This window comes from Neofelis nebulosa, chromosome 2 (genome assembly GCF_028018385.1).
Source record: "Neofelis nebulosa isolate mNeoNeb1 chromosome 2, mNeoNeb1.pri, whole genome shotgun sequence".
In the NCBI taxonomy this organism is placed as follows: Eukaryota; Metazoa; Chordata; class Mammalia; order Carnivora; family Felidae; genus Neofelis; species Neofelis nebulosa.
In genome coordinates this window covers 56,560,031-56,578,275 of record NC_080783.1, presented here as the reverse complement: position 1 = coordinate 56,578,275, position 18,245 = coordinate 56,560,031, and the positions used below count along the sequence as shown (strand labels likewise).

At 40.4% G+C, this 18,245-nt stretch overlaps 1 protein-coding gene across 2 annotated transcripts in view; it reads right to left on the bottom strand.

Moving 5' to 3' along the window:
- Nucleotides 1-4,647: 4,647 nt before the first annotated feature.
- Nucleotides 4,648-18,245, bottom strand: part of NFE2L2 (NFE2 like bZIP transcription factor 2) — a 35,664-nt gene continuing 22,066 nt past the window's right edge. For both annotated transcript variants that reach the window (XM_058713055.1, XM_058713061.1), the window contains exons 2-5: nucleotides 8,529-8,795; nucleotides 7,900-7,989; nucleotides 7,073-7,264; nucleotides 4,648-6,374 (exon numbers count right to left, since the gene is read on the bottom strand). In XM_058713055.1, coding sequence (XP_058569038.1) covers nucleotides 5,148-6,374; nucleotides 7,073-7,264; nucleotides 7,900-7,989; nucleotides 8,529-8,795 — 1,776 coding nt within the window. In that variant the 3' untranslated portion in view covers nucleotides 4,648-5,147. The remainder of the gene's footprint in view (nucleotides 6,375-7,072; nucleotides 7,265-7,899; nucleotides 7,990-8,528; nucleotides 8,796-18,245) is intronic.

Genomic DNA, 18,245 nt, shown 5'->3' with positions numbered 1-18,245 from the left:
TAAAAAACGCAGTTAAGGATACTTAAATGACTGAAAAGATAGGAAAGATGAAGGGGTTTCAGTGGATTGGTTGAGTATTCTGTGGTGTGAGGGTGGACTGGGAGAAAACAGGAAATTCGGCCAGACTGAAATACTGCATTTTTATCCAAATAAAGGTGGTAATACTCCTCTGTTAAAGCAAGAACTTTGTTGGGGGTAGAGTTTTAAGAATTGTGACTTTTAGGGAAACTTTGTAGCACAAATATTTGGATTCTTAGCATTAGTAGCTATTAAGAACATGTTGAATAGGAGTTGTAGCCATGTAAGGAATTCTAGCTGTTAGGATTGCAACGCATTTTGCTTGGGTTTGGTTTCAACACTGGTTTCGTGGTATGTGCAGTGGTCTTACTCTGCAGCAGTAAGTACCTTATAATTCCAGTAGAACACTTTATATAAAGACTGGTAATGGCAAGGGTGCATTGAACTGCATTCTAGAGGTTAAGTGGGTACTATGCTGAAAGGTAGGAAATAAGAATTTGCCCAGGATACTCAACTTCTAAGATTTATTGGTAAGTGTTAAATACAACGGTATTGGCAGCTTTAAAATACTTGGAAATAGGAAATGGTTAGGTTTTACCATATCCATGTATATAGCCATAATATGTTAAAAGGGCCTATAATGACAAAAGATGAATTCTATCAAATGTTAACTAGTTTGGAAGTTAAAATACAGGTAATTTTCACTTTAAAATACACTGTTAGTCCATACATTATTGATAGAAATGTTGAGTAAACTATAGGTACTTATTGAAAAGAACTCTGATAGGTGGTCTATTTGGATTTAATCTTTTGTCTCTTTAATAGGTATTAGAATAATGCAATTAGATTTTTGTTTATATCAAGTTTAAGTCAGTACAATATTTAAATACAGAACTTAAGCTGTTTTGTGAGCTTGGGAAAGTTATTTGGGGTTTCTTTATGCATGCTACCCATTGGCAGTTTGATGTCAACACAGACCCTAGGAATCTTGGTTTCATATACATTAAGTACGTAAAGTTAAACATTACATTGAAAATAGTAAAGTTTTATTTAATACATGCTTTAAGTATCAAATGAGGCTAGGAGGGTCTGACTTCTGACTTTGAAGTTATGTATGAATGGCATTTAGAAGTAACAGTAACCTGATAATGTTTAACTGACAGTTTACTGTTAATGGTATTGTGGATTGTCGTATGTAGTGTTGAAGGAAATACTAAATTTATTAACTGTTAGTGAAAAGAAGTAACTTTCTCCATGAAAACTCAAATTCTATCCAGATTAGGAGCTGTTTTTACCTAATAACTTGTGTAAAGCGGAGATGATACCCTCTTTTTCATTGAGTCTGGAGGTTGAATCTGATGCTGGGTTTAAAGAACTTAAGCTAGCATCTGGTCCACGGTCTAAAGATATTTGGGGTAATTATGGGTGCTTTCTTACTATCCTGAAGAATACTTAATATTTTAACGGGTTACAATAAAGTTAATTATGCCAATGTCTTACAAGTTTTTCTCTCCACACAGTTTTTGTGGCCTTTAAATATTTCTCAGTTCTCTTGGGGTGTGGTGCCTTGGGTGGCTCAGTCGGTTAAGTGTCCAACTCTTGGTTTTGGCTCTGGTCATGACTCAATTTCGTGAGTTCGAGCCCTGCATCAGGGTCCATCCTGACAGTGCAGAGCGTGCTTGGGATTCAGTCTCCCTCCTCCCTCTCTATGCCCCTTTCCCACTCATCGCTGTTTCTGTCTCTAAACCTTAAACAAAAAAAACTCTATTTTAAAGAAATTTTTCCAGTTCTCAAAAAGTATAAAAAGCAACTGAAAACCTGTTCCTGATAAGTATCTGTAAAATAGGAATGGCAATTACTTTGTGTATGTTCTGAGGCCTAAAAACAAGTATGGGTAGGATAAGTGTAAGTTAATGTGAGTAGCCACTCCTTCCCTAAACATGGGCTTGAGAAATCTCAGCAAGAAAATGTTTCTTTACGTAATAAATGCAGTATCGTTCAGTTAAGATTCCTAAGAATGCTTGCTATAAATCAATGTAAAAGGCATAGATACGCTTTTTTTTTTTGAAAAAATGTTTAAGGTTCAGTTTTGAGAGTGGGAGCGGGGCGAGGGGCTAAGAGGGAGCTAGAGGATCTGAAGCAGGTTTTAGGCTCCCTATCAGCAACAGCCTGATGTGGGGCCTGAACCCACAAACCTTGAGATCATGATATAAGCTGAAATTTGGATGCTTAATTGAGCCACCCAGGTAGGTACACATTTTAAAACTAGGAACTTGAGTTTAGTGTTTGAATAATTGGATAGCCAAAATTAAACTGAGGACAGTATAAAGCTCTAACTCAAGTCTAGATCAAAAGATGAAAACTTGGCTTTATTTTTTGTCATAAGTAGGTTTTGTTATATTTAAACATTAAGTTCTGCACAATGCCGTATTTTTAAAAATTGCAAGAGAGTGGGGGAGGGGCAGAGAATCCAAAGCAGGCTCCACTCAGCAGAGCCTGACTTGGGCAGGAGGAGTGTATCACAACTGAGATCATGACCTGAGTTGGACACTTAACCTGAGTCACTCAGATGCCTATTTTCAGAGAACTAGAGAGAATGTTTTGTACTTACAAGTTATTTTTTCAGATCCTGTAAAAAAAAAAAAAAAAAGAGTCACCACAGTGAACTCAACTGTTACCAGGCTAGAAGTCTGTTCCAGTCTGCCCAGCAGTGCTTCTCACCCCTTGTAGGTGCGCCAATCCCAGGTGTTCAGGTGGGGCTGCAGGTAATGGATTCATGCCACATACCCCCATAATGCCTAAGGGTGGAGCACTTCAGTCTTTTGTCTTGAGGTTGGAAAAATGTCTCATCACCACCAGTTACAGAAGACATTCTTGACTGTGCCAGAGAGGCCAGCAGCAGAATCTGAATGCCTGCTACATTCACTAGTCTCTGAAGTCGTGTTCAACCCCAAGCTGAGCTTTGTCATTCAGGCCAGGTTTTCTTACTGGCTAATTTCACCTTAGTTTCTTTCACTAGCAACTAAAACGCATCCCAGTACAAGGCTAAGGAAAATGGAAAATATGCTTGTTGAGTGCTTAGTGAGCTAGGCACAATACTTTTTGCATAGTAACTCAATACTTCCTCTACAGATGAGGAAATGAGCCCAAGTGTCTTCAGTTATTGGAGGTCATTTAGCAAAATGGCAGCAGAAAGCCCAGCGCCTCTAGGGCCTGTGGGCCTCTGCCTTGTAGTACTTATTCTAAATGTGTTTTAATCCTCAAGATGAATCTCCCATTACCCCACTTTTTTTTTTTTTTTTTTTAAGCTTGCTTTTGAGAGCATGAGTGGACAGAGGAGAGGGACCAAGCAAGTTCCATACTGCCAGGAGAGTCCGACAGTGGGCTTGAACTCGTGAACCATGAAATCATGACCTGAGCCAAAAATCAAGAGATGCTTGACTGATTGAGCCACCCAGATGCCCCTCAGTTCTTAAAGATATTACAAGTCCTTGACTCCCATCTTCACCCAACATCTATCAGAAAGTTCTTTTAGTTCTACCTTTGAAACCTGCAGAATCCAGTGCCTTCTCACTGTTCCTACTATCCCCACCCTAGACCAAAACACTATCCCATCTATTTCAGAACTTTCCCAGTGGTCTTCCTGCTCCCACCTTAACCTTCTAGACTATCTTCAATACACAGGCTAAGGAAACTTAAAAATCAGATGTTACTCCTTAACACCTATGGTTCCCCACTTTCCTAGGGAAAAGCCAAAGTCCTCATGAAGGTGTAACAAGGTTCTATGCCGTATTCCACTCCTACCTGCTTTGTTTCTCCCTCCATTTTCAGCTGTATACTTTTTTTGAGCAGCAGTCAAAAGTCTTAGAATATAAGATGAGAAAGCAAGAATATAAGGAAGCTCTCTTTACAGAGGGGACATTTGAAAGTGAATGCTGGTCAGCCGTATAGTCCTTGTTTCTAGAGTTCAGAGCCTTTGAACATCCTGTATCATGGCTGTTATACTCTTTAGTTAATAGAATGGGTCACCTTCAAACCTTGCCATCTCAATAGGCTTTTACTGTTTGCAACCCTTTTTTTTTTTTTAAACTTATTTTGAGAGGGAGGGGCAGAGAGAATCCCAAGCAGGCTCTGCACTGTCAGCGCAGAGCCCGAAGAGGGGCTTGAACTCCTGAACTGCAACATCATGAGCCGAGCTGAAATCAAGAGTTGGACGCTTAACTGAGCCACCCAGGAGTCCCTGCAACCCTAGTTTAAATTGCAATGTTTCCTTTCTACTGGTCTCCCCAATCCCGGTGTGTGTGGGTTTGCTGTCTTCCTTCAGTTCCGGGAGTACTGGGATTTTCATGTCCTGTTCTTCAAAAAATACCTAGTACATGGTAGGCATACATGTATTGATGTAAGTAAACTGAATGTTTCCATGTCCACATATTTTCCTTGGTTGAGCTGTGTTTGCTATTGAAGAGATAAAACATCTGGATATACTTTCTTTAGGTCTCTGGGACCAGAAGTTCAGTATAAAATGCTTTTCATATTTATAATGAAATGTTCTGAATGTTAAGAATGTTTCTAAATATGTTAAGTGTGTTATGGAAAATACTGTGAATAAACTCAAATGAATTCCAAAGATAATTTAACAGTCATAATACTCCTTTATTAGTACCAGCTTTTCAACTAAATTGGTTTTTGCCATAGCTAAACAATTTAATATAAAAAAATGCCTTTTTGTTCATACAGTATTTATAAAAAAGTACATAGTGGTTAGTTTTGCAATTTGCTCTTAGCCAGATGTATCATATAAATCTATGAATGTAACAAATGAGATAAGAACAGTATAAATAAGTTTTTGTAGTATTTACACTTATACAGGAACTAGCCCAAATGGTGTTCTAAGAAATTAAGTTCGCAGTTAAAGTGAAACTACTGATTCAGCATACTGATGACTTACCTTAATGCTTTTTTAAAGTTTATATTATTTCCTATACTAGGTTTTTACTATAATTTTGCATAGAATTACTTATAAAGTATGTTTTTGCATTTCACATCACAGTAGGAGCTTTTAGTATAACAGTACAAAACAAAAAAACAAAAAAACCCACTAGCTCAGAAAAGGTCAGATCCTTCCAAATCTAGTTTTTCTTCACATCTGGCTTCTTACTCTTGGGCACAAGGAACACATTGCCATCTCTTGTTTGCTGCAGGGAGTATTCACTAGGAGAGTAAGGTTTTCCATCTTCATCACGTAACATGCTGAAGACTTCAAGATACAGGGTGCTAAGCTGTTTTTTCAGTAGATGCAGGCTTTTGTCATTCTCGCCCTTTTCTCTGAGCAATTTTTCTTTTTCATCTTTCAAATGATCCAAATCTTGTTCCAGTTCCACTATATTTTCCAGTTTTCTTTTTCTGCAGTTCTGAGCAGCCACTTTATTCTTACCCCGCCTGCGTATATCTCGAATTAAAGCCAGTTGAGCTTCGTTGAATTGTTCCTTGGACATCATCTCATTGAAGTCATCAACAGGGAGGTTAATGATCTTTTCAACAGGGAATGGGATGTGGAGAGCTTTGGCCCTTAGCTCATCTCTTGTGAGATGAGCCTCCAAGCGGCTTGAATGTTTGTCTTTTGTGAATGGGGTTTTTCGATGACCGGGACTTACAGGCAATTCTTTCTTGGGCGTGTTTTCACACTGGGCATCACGCACTGGAGCACTGTGCCCTGGGGATGGTGACAGGGGTTGGACTGTATCTCCAGAAGACTGTACGGGTTGTGTTTTAGGACCATTCTGTTTGACACTCCCAGGGGCACTATCTATCTCTTCCATTTCAGAATCACTGAAGCCAAGCGGTGTGTCTCCATAGACAGAAGATTCCACTGAGTGTTCTGGTGATGCCAGGCCAGGACTCGTGTTCAGCGAAATGCCAGAGTCAGAGTCATTGAATTCTGTGCTTTCAGGGTGGTTTTGGTTGAAGGCTTTACAAAGTGATAGATCAGAAACATCAATGGGCCCATTAAGAAGTTCAGAGAGTGACTGGCTTAAAGTAGCCGAGGAGGGCATGCTATTGCTGCTACTGGGTTCTGCTATGAAAGCAGAATAAAATTCATCACCAAAATCAGTGTTTATTGTGGCATCTGAATTTAATGAGTTCACGGTCAACTGGCTGGAATCTTCTGTGGAGAGGATGCTGCTGAAGGAATCCTCAAAAGCACTGAGAAAATGTGGACTGCAGTTACCTACTTCCTTTTCCAGTGAGGGCATCGATGAGTAGAAATGATAATTGTTGTCAATTTCTGTCATTTTGGTTTCTGGACTTGGGACCGTGCTAGTCTCAACCAACTTGTCATTTTGAATATTAAGACACTGCACAGAAAAGAAATTTTTACCAAATGTAAGTCAAGTATTTTTAACAGCTGATAATCTGTATCTGATGGCACATATTTTTACTTATTTTGAAAGATTTTATTTTTAAGTGATCTCTACACCCAATGTGGGGCTTGGACTCAAAACCCTGAGGTCAAGAGTCACACACTCCATCCAGCTCCACAGACTGAGCCAGCCAGGTGCCCCTGAATGCAAATGTTTTTAATAGCTGATAATCTATATTTGATGGTAAACTCTCTCCCCACCCTCATTCTTCCCAAGGTCTTCTATAATTCAGATAATTCCTATTTCTAACAGATATTTATGTGTAAGCATATGTATTATTTTCACAGTTCTTAGATCAGACTTCAGGTTTACAACTTGGTCTTTCCTCAAGACATCCAGTCCATTTAATTAACAAAAGCATACTTAAGTGAGCATGGGCAGCTCTCATGACTAATTTCATTTACTTAAGTAATGTCTACATCCAATGTGGGGCTTGAACTCACGACCCTGAGGTCAAGAGTCACATGCTCTTCTGACTGAACCAGCCAGGCGCCCCTCTCGTGACTAATTTAAAAGCACCCTCCAATCCTTCCTAGAAGTAGGTGGCATATAAAGAGTAAGTGGAATAAATAATTTAAAGGCACTGAATATGAAAGTGTTTTTGGCACTTACTGTTATTAGATCTTAGTTACCTGTAATTCTGGAATGGACAGTAGCTCCTCCCAAACTTGCTCAAAGTCCTGCTGCATATTGTCTAAATCAGCAATGACTGACTGAGTGACAAGAGTCTGAGGTGACTGAGCCTGATTAGGAGCAATGAAGACGGGGTTCTCGATTTGGCTGGGAATATCAGGAACAAGTGACTGAAACGCAGCTGAAGAAACCTAAAATTGACAAAGCATTTATCTGTGTGAGTCTGCCAGCAACAGTGGAGAAAGAAGCACATGCCGGCGCACCATCACAACACTTTAAACTGGAATTAGCCAACAGTACTGTGGCCCCTATTTCTATATAATGAAACAAATCTTTTTTCCCCCCCTGACAAAATAACTCCACATTTATTCATTTACTGGCTTGTTTTAGCCTATGCATTTGAAGGTAAATTTCAAGGAAAGTGATACGCTTTTGGATTTAATTTGCATCTCCCAGTATAATAGCTAGTATAGTGCTTCAAACGCAAAACAAACGAATCGTTAACTGAGCAAGTCTTGGTTTGTTACCCAGCTTGCTTTTTACTCACCCAAATTTATTTCTAAGTACCTGTATGTATCAAATGAGTTACCTGTTTTCATGGTTATGCAGATCCATGCTTCTGGCTATGCAAGGATAAGAGGATTTGGTCTTGCATGGTGTAGGGACCTTTTCTTTCTTTCTTTTTTTTTTTTTTGAATTGTAACGTTATCTATAGGCTAAGATTTCTTTGACAAAATTTCCCCCTAAAATACTTCTTTAATGAAGGCACACTCATAGGATGTATGAGATATAGTTGGGGAGTTTTGCTGTTAACCAAATGTTGTACCTCATTGTCATCTACAAATGGGAATGTCTCTGCCAAAAGCTGCATGCAGTCATCGAAGTACAGAGCATCTGGTTTGGGAATGTGGGCAACCTGGATAAAAAGGAAAGACATAGAAGAAGAGAAATATTGTTCAGTGTCCTACAATGATTACAATTTGGTTACTCAAACGTTTCTCTTCTCCTGAAATCAGTTTAGTGTAGTATAGCACACAGAATCAAACAGACCAGACCATCTGGGTTCAAATCTTGGCTTCCCTGATTTCTTGTGTGCTCCGGGCAAGTTACTGAATCTCTGAGCTTCAACTGCCCATCTGGAAATAAAACGCTAGTACTCTTGTACTACAGTTTCTACTATGACTACTGCTGCTGCTCGGTCGATCCTTACAGGACGTTTCCACAGCTTCCAAAGCACTTTCATGTAATTTATGTCCTCTCAATCCTTACGACTCTGTGAGGAAAGTCAGGTTTTGAACTCCTCAGGAAGCTGGGGCTGGGAAGTTGACTTGATATGGTCATGAAGACAGTAAAAAGGCAAATCTGGAACTCCAATGCAGATATTTTAAACTCACCGGTCAGTATCAGTTCCTTAAACCCTGCCACACACCTTCCCAAGAAGTGAGAATTCTATACCTGGGAGTAGTTGGCAGATCCACTGGTTTCTGATGGGATGTGTTGGGCAGGCTGAATTGGGAGGAATTCACCTGTCTCTTCATCTAGTTGTAACTGAGCAAAGAAGGCTTTCTCTTGCTCCTTTTGGAGTTGTTCTTGTCTTTCCTTTTCAAGTTTTTTCTGTTTTTCCAGCTCATGTTCCTTCCGTCGTTGACTGAAGTCAAATACCTCTCGACTTACCCCGAGATCTATATCTTGCCTCCAAAGTATGTCAATCAAATCCATGTCCTATGTTAAAAAAAAAAAAAAAAAAAAAAAAGGAAAGAGAGACCATGGTTAAGATGGTTTTTAAAATGGCAGAGATCCTGGGGCGCCTGGGTGGCGCAGTCGGTTAAGCGTCCGACTTCAGCCAGGTCACAATCTCACGGTCCGTGAGTTCGAGCCCCGCGTCAGGCTCTGGGCTGATGGCTTGGAGCCTGGAGCCCATTTCCGATTCTGTGTCTCCCTCTCTCTCTGCCCCTCCCCCGTTCATGCTCTGTCTCTCTCTGTCCCAAAAATAAAAAAAATAAAAAATAAAAAAAAAATAAAAAATAAAAAAGTTGAAAAAAAAATAAAATGGCAGAGATCCTAAAATTTATATTATGCCATTATTGATGTTGCGGGATAGGGAAATTAGAAACAATCTGAATGGGAACACAGATCCAATGTTCTGGAAGGGCACAGTTAATTCCATTCAATGAATCTATTCATTAAAAGAAAAAAACCTAAAAACACAGCCATCCATTCTAATCACTTATTACTTGGATTATTAACGACTGGGTGATAGTAGAGGTCACTAAAGAGCAAAGTAACATGTTGCACACTACAGCTCTTGAATTAAAAGAAATCTCACACTTGTTTAGTGGAATATAGAAATTGGAGCAAACACTCCAAGCCACTGGTATTATGAGACATGGAAAACATGATCAAATATGTAGAATTTTTTCTAAACCTCAGCAAATACACAGTTTACAGAGAAAAGGGGAAAAACCCTGGTTAAATGTCAATCTAGCAGTTGCGAAATATCACCAATCTTTTGGTATTTCCTACACTGGATTACTTTCCCCCATCATTTCTTGCTACTCTAATCCCTGTGGCTCACTTATTAAAACAATTTCCTCTTGATTTGAGTTTTAGCTCCTGAGGTATGAACAAACTGGTAAAGAAAAGTCCTAGCTAATGGTAATCTTGTGACCCATGGGTGAAGCAAGAGGCTGGCCCTGGAAAAGGGGTAGTACCCACTAGTTTCACTTCTGAGAAATCACAGATAACCCTCTTAAACACACAGACACACACACACACGCACACACACACACAGGAGAAAAAAAAAACAAACATGGTTCCACAGAAGGATGGAAGGTACTGAAAGTTTAAGACATGGGGAGATCTTACAATGAATGAAGGAATGGTTATTTCTATATCTCTATATCTCTATAACAAAACTAGGCCTAGGTACCATGTCCAGATTTTCCTAACCACAAATATGTCAAAAGCAATTTTTTGACTTATAACTTTAGTTTTTGGAAAAGTCTTCACAGGTAGGAAATTTAAATCACTTTCCATTTAAGAAATCATCTATACTGAAAATAAGAAAATGAGATTGAGACTGGAAAAATCAAGACATGGGGGAAGGCAGTTGGGGCCTGAAAGCCAGTAGACACTATGCACAAACATCACATGTATTTTGGTTCTGATGATGGCTGGCAGCACAGGGTTGCCCAGTGCGTCTAGACTCTACTTTCTGCCTCCAAGGACAAAAATAACATGGCTGTTGCTTCACTGAGCAGTCAGGCTATTTTTACCCAACAAAGGAGGGGGCAGGCCACCCAGCCTAAAGGCAGCACAGCTACATGGACAGCAGAGGCTATGGCATTCGAGCCCTGGTGGTAGAATCTTAAATGCTGTGAAACCCTTCCTGACCATGGGGTTTATCAGTATTCTAGCCTTGAGCAGTGTTAAAGAGTCTACAGCAAACAGAGTAGGTATAATTATAACACCGTCTGTAGCTCTTTAGAACTGGCTAACGTGTATCTTTTTAAGCCAACGTTTATTAAAGGCTTTCTACATGCCAAGCATTGTTAAAAGTACTTTATATATATACAAATTAATCTGCAAAGAACCATATGAAGATAACATACATCCTATTTTTTACAGATAAAAATACTGAGGTTTAGAAAGAAGGGATACTTCTAGGAAGTATACAGGGATATGTCCTGGGTAGTCTCAATCCTGGACTCATGCTTTTTTAACCACAAGCTACACTAAAAAAAATAAAATCTGATCATTGGCCAGTGGTTCCCAAACCGGGCAGGATATAAAATCCATTGTCGTATATATACTCTGCTTTAACATCTTGGGGATGTGAAAAAGTGGCCAGGTTACAGAAGGCTGGATTGAGCACATCACCTCATTCACTTTCCTGGCCATGACACAGAATAGCAACCACAGAGCATTTATTCATACATGGCTATCTCCACAGGGAACTCCCCACTAACACAAAACATGAAAATAATTCCCATTTTAAAAATGATGTGTTTCCATGCTAATGGACATGTTTATCCAAAGGTGTTGAATGAGAAAGGTCCAAGGTATTAGAGAAACCTACTTTAAAATTCTAATTAGATTGGGCCATATCTTCTTAGTGAATTTAGAACAGTGGGGTATCCTATCTAGGCTTTCTCCAAGCTGGAGCTAAAGGAGCCAGGTACTAAGGAGGTGTTTGGTATATTCACACCCACTAAATGCCAGCGCTAGGATTTAAAGGCATGCATGATCACACAGTCTCAGTTGAACTCCAGTTTCTCTCTATAAGACCGGCAGTACCTGTTCCTACCGCCACCCCCCCCCCCCCAAAAAAAAAACATGTGGACAGTGTGCTGAGCTCTTCAGAAGATGAATCAAAGAGAAACCCAAACACTTGCCCCTGCACCTAGGGGCCATTCTGACACATCCCTTCCTTAATTTCCCCAGAATGCCTAGGCGGGGCCTTCTCCTTGTTAAGAGATCTCAGGATAAAAATCAATATCCAGCTTTGACTTTTTCATAAAAGAACTGAAAGAACGCTGAAGCAGTTCATGTTGCCAACATCTGCTCACAAATCAGACTATTCCAGAGGATCCCCAGAACCCAGCCCTATGGGCTGAAAGAAAATGTCTAATGTATTTACTCTAAAATTAACAGAGGCAAGTACACCAAGAGTTGATACAAGTCTATTCTTTCCTTTCTCCCCCTTCCCTCCCCACCAGATGAGATGCTTGAGTGGGTTCAGATGGTTTAGCTATAAATTTAGTATATAACTATTCTGTCCTACTCCTGCCATACAGATGTTGGCTGATCAAGTGAGATGTGAAAGAAACCTCTCTATATGTAAAGTATATGCAAATGTTGCTATGCATGTTGACAGTGATGGTTCTAATACCTGCTGTAATATAAGCAAGATCAAACTCAAGCCCAATGGATAATAAAGAAGCTGTGGACCTAACTGTAGTGGGAGCCTGAAAAACATTCAGCAGGGAGGCTACTCGGTTCTTCCTCAGGGAGGGTCTGAAATTGACTCCCTGGCTTGTGCAACATGGGTTGAAAACAAAAACAGTAACCTATACTTTGATGTAAGCATGGATAGCACATATATACCCATTCAACAGCCATTCAACTTCTGATATGACTACCCTTCAATGCACAGCCAAACTAATTCAATTTCTTAAAATTTCCCGTAACAGGATCAGAAAAGGGCACCTTAATGGATCCTCATCCACAAACAGGAAAAATAAAACCTGAATCGTTTGGATCAGCTCTTGAGCATCCTATTCTTCTCTGATCTGAAACAATGCTGGACCCTAGGGGGCAGAGCAGCTCCTACCGCTCTAGCTTACTGTCTCCACCAGTAATGCCACCAAAAGATGTTTCATGTGACAACATCTAATTGTTCTTAGTGCAGGCCGGGCAGCCTTCAGTGAGATCACAGGGGACAAAGCAGGTTTCAAAGTGTTCTCGGAGGTTTTCCTCTGTATTTTTTTAAGTTTATTCATTTTGAGAGAGAGCACGCACGTATGCACATAGAGGAGGGGCAGAGAAAGAGGGAGAGAGAGAATCTCAAGCAGGCTCTGAGCTGTCAGTGCATGGGGCTCAATCCCACAAACCATGAGATTGTGACCTGAGCCAAAATCAAGAATTGGATACACTTAACTGACTGAGCCACCCAGGCACCCCTCCTCTGTATTTAAAGTTTATTATTTTTTGAATTTTTAAAATTGTATATATATATTTTTGAGAGAGAGAGAGAGAGAGAGAGAGAGAGAGAGCGCATCAGGTGAGGGGCAGAGGGAGACAGAATCTTAAGCAGGTTCCACACCCAGTGCAGAGCCTGACACTGGGCTCTATCTCATGATCCTGGGATCATGACCTGAGCTGAAATCAAGAGGACACTCAACCGACTGAGCCACCCAGGTGCCCCTTTTAAAGTTTATTTTTATTATTATTTTTTTAATGTTTATTTTTGAGAAAGGGAGAGACAGAGTGCTAGTGGGAGAGGGACAGAGAGAGACAGACACACAAAATCCAAAGCAGGCTCCAGGCTCTGAGCTGTCAGTACAGAGGCCGACATGGGGCTTGAACTCACAAGCAGTGAGATCATGACCTGAGCCGAAGTTGGACTCTTAACCGACTGAGCCACCCAGGCACCCCAAAGTTTATTTTATGTAATATTTACTGTTGCTATGAGAAGTCACTAAAAGAAAACTTATGCTTGAAAATAAAAGCAATGGTAGTTTTAACTACCCTGAATTCCTTAAAACAAATGTTCTGATCAAATTTTGAATAAAGCAACAATGGGTTTCTTGTCATGGCCTTAACATATTATACTCTGTTACTCAAATTTTCACTTCAACTTCAGAAGAAAAAAACCTGCAGAGATTTGATGGTGTATGAAACAAAGCTTTATGCTGAAAATGAGAACAGCAGAAATGTGTCCACCTAAGACTTGCTGTTGGGGAACCCCACGGGCTTGGGACTGTTCTGTGCTACCCTCACAGGCAGTGAGCATTTCCTGCAAGGAACCCTGTGACTAGGCACATGACTTACTCCACAAATGACCCACCTCTGCAAGGCTCGTGAACCGTCTAAGAGGAAGTAGTCCGGGTGGAGCCTATAACAAACAAGAACAGGACGCAGGACAGCGGGGAAGGGAAATGCCTAAGGAAAAGCTAAAACTGCTCTTTGGCACATAAACCTGAGGCCCTGAGAAAGAAGAGCTTCTTATCCTCTCCAGGCCCCCAAAAAGGCAGGCCACCAGGTAAAATGGCAGATCGGTAGAGTCTGGGGATGGAGAGGAAAGCAGGGGGATGGTTTCCACGGCATTCCAACAGGTATTTTTCCTGAAGACCTGGGAAAAACTTCCCAGAGCAACTGAGGCGCTGGATGGGAGCCTTCACAGGCCATATGGAGCCACTTAGCATCTGACTTTTTTGTTGTTGTCCTTTAGTGATTCCTGAGTGTGTTGCAAATTATGCTGCTAGCTTGGCTTACACAAAAGATGACAATTTAATAAGAAACATAAATGTTTGACAATTCACATTAAATCACCATCTGGTCCAACGGAAATATTCATATTTAAAATGTATATATCATCATTTGCCATCTGTGTAATCTATTACATGTTTTATGGGGAATCTGAAGTTGGTTTATTAACTCATACCACTTAGAAACAAGTATCTTTGTTCTAGGATAAAGAAAGAAGAGAGGCCTTGAACACTGAATCCCACATTAAACATGTCTTCAGGGGTGCCTGGGTGGCTCAGTCGGTTAAGCATCCGACTTTTGATTTTGGCTCAGGTCATGATCTCATGGTTCACGAGCTCGAGCTCTGTATCAGGCTTTGTACTGACAACTTGGAGCCTGCTTACAATTCTCTTTCTCCCTCTCTCTGCCCCTACCCTGCTCTCGCTCTCAAAATAAGGTTTTGTACTTTGAACAAACCAGCATTTTTCATGCTCAGATGATCCAAAAAATCAGAAAAGATAAGGCAAGATAGCATAATCTTCTCTTAAGGTAATTCTGTAAACTGAGGCTTTGGGGAAGTATTTGAAATGAAAAATAAGATGGTTTCTATAATATATTCACACGTATCAATGAGGCTTGCACCTCCCAACCCAGTGTCCTCCCCTCCCTCATCCTTTATTTTGTCTTTAGGATGGGAAGGTGGTAGGAGGTTTGTTTATAAAAATAAATTTCACCAATAAACTTAAAAAAAACTGCACAGACTACTAAAAATGTAAGTAGAAAATAAAAGCTGCTCATTTCCAAATTAAAAAAAAATTTTTTTAAGTTTTTTTTGAGAGAGAGAGAAAGCCCGTGCCTGTGCAAGGGGGGAGGGGCAGAGAGAGAGAAGCCCAAGCAGGCCTCCCACTGTCAGCGCAGAGCCCAACTTGGGGCTTGAACTCTGAACGGTGAGATCAAGACCTGAGCCTAAATCAAGTGTCGGATGCTCAACCACCTGAGCCACCTCCGTGCCCCTCCTCATTTCCAACTTCACTGTGTAAGAGCAAATTGATGTCAAGCTACCCCTTAAAATCATGTACTTCCAGCATGAAAATAGTGTCTTTTAAATTTTATTCCCCTGCGATCTCTTTCAAATATTAATTACTTCATTCAAATATTAATTACTGACATTCAGAGTCTATGGGGGGGTTTTTTGGTAGTTTTTTCCCCATACACTTCAGTCTTTAGATTGATTATGCCCTGGTGGTTATATTATTCACGTAAAAAGTAAATCTGGTTTAATATTTTCTCCATTGAAGCTGCTCAAATAGTTTTGAGCAAAACCAGATGGAACATGAATCCTATCAAATGAAAGCAACCGGTGGTTACAAAAACAACCAAGTGCATGTGAATTTTGAAGAATTGATCAAATAACAAGTTACTCCTTAGTTCACAAGTCACAATCCTTGCTAAACAAAGTAAAATGACACCAAGCAGGTGTATTTTTAAAATACATCTCACTGATGACGATTATATTTCATAAATAGTTATCTGCCTATTTACTTCTCTTTGCATCTCTCCCACTGCTTCATTACAGGAAGATACACAAACAATGCCCATTGTTTTTACAGTGAGCATTCTAGAGAAGACAGAGGACAGGTTATTCTTTTTAGTTTGCCCACAGTCAAGTATTTTTAGTTCTACTGGGCTGATGTGCTAACTTTTAAATATATTGCTATAATAATTACGAAGTAGGTAATTAAAATGAATCACAAAGTGTACGTGTGTGTGTGTGTAAATATATAAAATCACAGAATGTTAGAGATGGAAGGGGTCATAAAGCCATCTAGGCCAAGTGTAAATGTCACTGAGTTAATTTCTGTATAACTACAACTCCATTTTTAAAAATAACTGGCCTAGTAAGCAGTTATGTGTCAGCAGAGATCCTAGTAGGTAGTAATAGTTACCAATAGTCCAAGTTTTCCTTCTAGAGAAATCTTACTAAGGATTATTTCCTCAATCTCTAACAACCAGCCATTTCTGACAGAATAAACATTTTCAAACATACACCGAGAGATGAATTATTCAACAAGTTAAAACCCGAGATCACAAGTTTGCTATTCCCCGAGTAGTGGACCCATCCTTCCACACTTTTGTCTTTCAACTAGAGAACAGTCCAGTTTCCTCAGTCTGGCATGTTACTATGTACAGACATTTTCATGGGCTGCTTCCTGTTCACAAGCAAGTTTCTCAGCAATGACTCAATCTAAGAAATACAATCCAGCCAGTTTACTGGAACTCTCACCCATTATGCTTGTCTGCAAGCTGCAAAAATTGTGCAAAGATAAAGCAAAACTGGTAAGTGAACTGAATAGGAACTTGGGACTGCTGATTTTCTCAAGAGATATATAGCTGTTTAGCCAAAAAGAAATCAGAAAGGGCAGTTAATTTCCAATAAGGGTAGGTGATCCCACCTGCTATAAAAAGTGCACTGGCTCCAGCTTTTCCATGAGAACTTTCACACCTGGACCCCAAAAGACTTCTTTTTTTGGCAGTCTGTATTTGAGCAGATGATGCTGCCATGCCTGGAAGGGCTTCTATAAGGGTTATGAGGAGTTTGCCAAGAGAATGGCTTGGTTTGGTAAGCAAACTTCAGAATACATTTTTCTAATCCCTTCCCCATTTTTTAACAAGCATGTATATATTCAGTTCTGGATGCTGTCCTCCACATATGAAAGGAACTTTGTGAGTACGTCTTCCATCACTATTAGAATGATTCTACTGGAAAACACACACACACACACAGAGGCGCGGCACAAGAGAACCTTCTGGAGCACTGGGTCTAACTCCTCAACCGACTTTACCTAATGTACCCTGAAATTCACTGGGTGTGGTCCCCCTACACGGCTCAGCTATCCCCCTGGAGGTCGAACAGCCCCGCCTGCTCATCCTGGTGGCCCTCCCTCCTACGGGGAGGCCACGGTGAGGGAGAACAGTGCTCCATCCGGCACGACCCAACTGCCACGACCCAACTGGTGGGGCTCTTTACAGCCACTTCCGCTACTTCTAAATGCCCTGTGTGATACTTTTCCCTCCTTGGGTCCTGCGTTTTTAAAAAGAAATTCTTTATTTCAATCTTAAAGTTTCTTTTCAGATTTCACTGTGTACCGTTAGCTTTAGAAAGTAAGAATCAGGGTAGTCACCCAGGCTTTCAGGCTGAGTAAGTACTTTATACTGTTTATTACACAAACCAAAGACCTTGTATGCTGTGGTGGGGGTGGTGTTGAATATTAGATACACATGTATTATATACTATATATAAATTGCCTAATTAAAGGTAATTAAATGAATTAGCCTTTTTTTAAACTGTAGATTCTGTTAAAATACATTCTTACGGGGTCTGTTTAAGCTTTTTTAGCATGCACTCTTTTGCGAGTATGAAATATTTCTAGAAATAATAAGCCACTAAAGGCTAAAACCTCATTTTACTCGAAGGGTGGTGGTAGCTATAATAATGGTAGTGGTAGTCAAGATCAACAAGATTCGTGTACATACTGCCCTCCAATAGATCATCAGTCCATCTACCCATCTAATAATACATGTGTACAGATCACCTCTCAGGTGCCAGGAACCATGCTAGTTGCTGGGGACACAAAGATAAATAAGATAGTCTCTGATCTAATTTCCGACATGATGAGAAGTGTATAGGAGCAAGGCAGCACGAAGGCAAGTGTCACTAAATGCACAAAGACCACACTGCGGTCACAACTGTATGAATGTCCTACTCAATAAACAAGGGTTAAGCCTGGTTTCCAAAGGTCTAATCTAAGGAAACATTCGAAAGCAAAGGAGGTTATGGAGATAGAGAGAACAGAGAACAATGAATACATTGCCACTCGCTTTATGCATTCTTGGTCTCCCCTCCTTTTTATTTTTACATTTTTTTTTAACGTTTATTCATTAAGAGACAGAGCACAAAAGAGGGAGGGGCAGAGAGGGAGACATAGAATCTGAAGCAGGCTCCAGGCTCCGAGCTGTCAGCACAGAGCCCGACGCGGGGCTTGAACTCCCAAACAGTGAGATCATGACTTGAGCCAAAAGTCAGATGCTTAACTGACCGAGCCACCCAGGCACCCCTCTCAGTCTCCCCTCTTGATGGCGGCAGTGTCTCACCCCCGTCTCCCCAGAGACTCAGATCCTCCAGCATGAGGAAAATTCTCACCA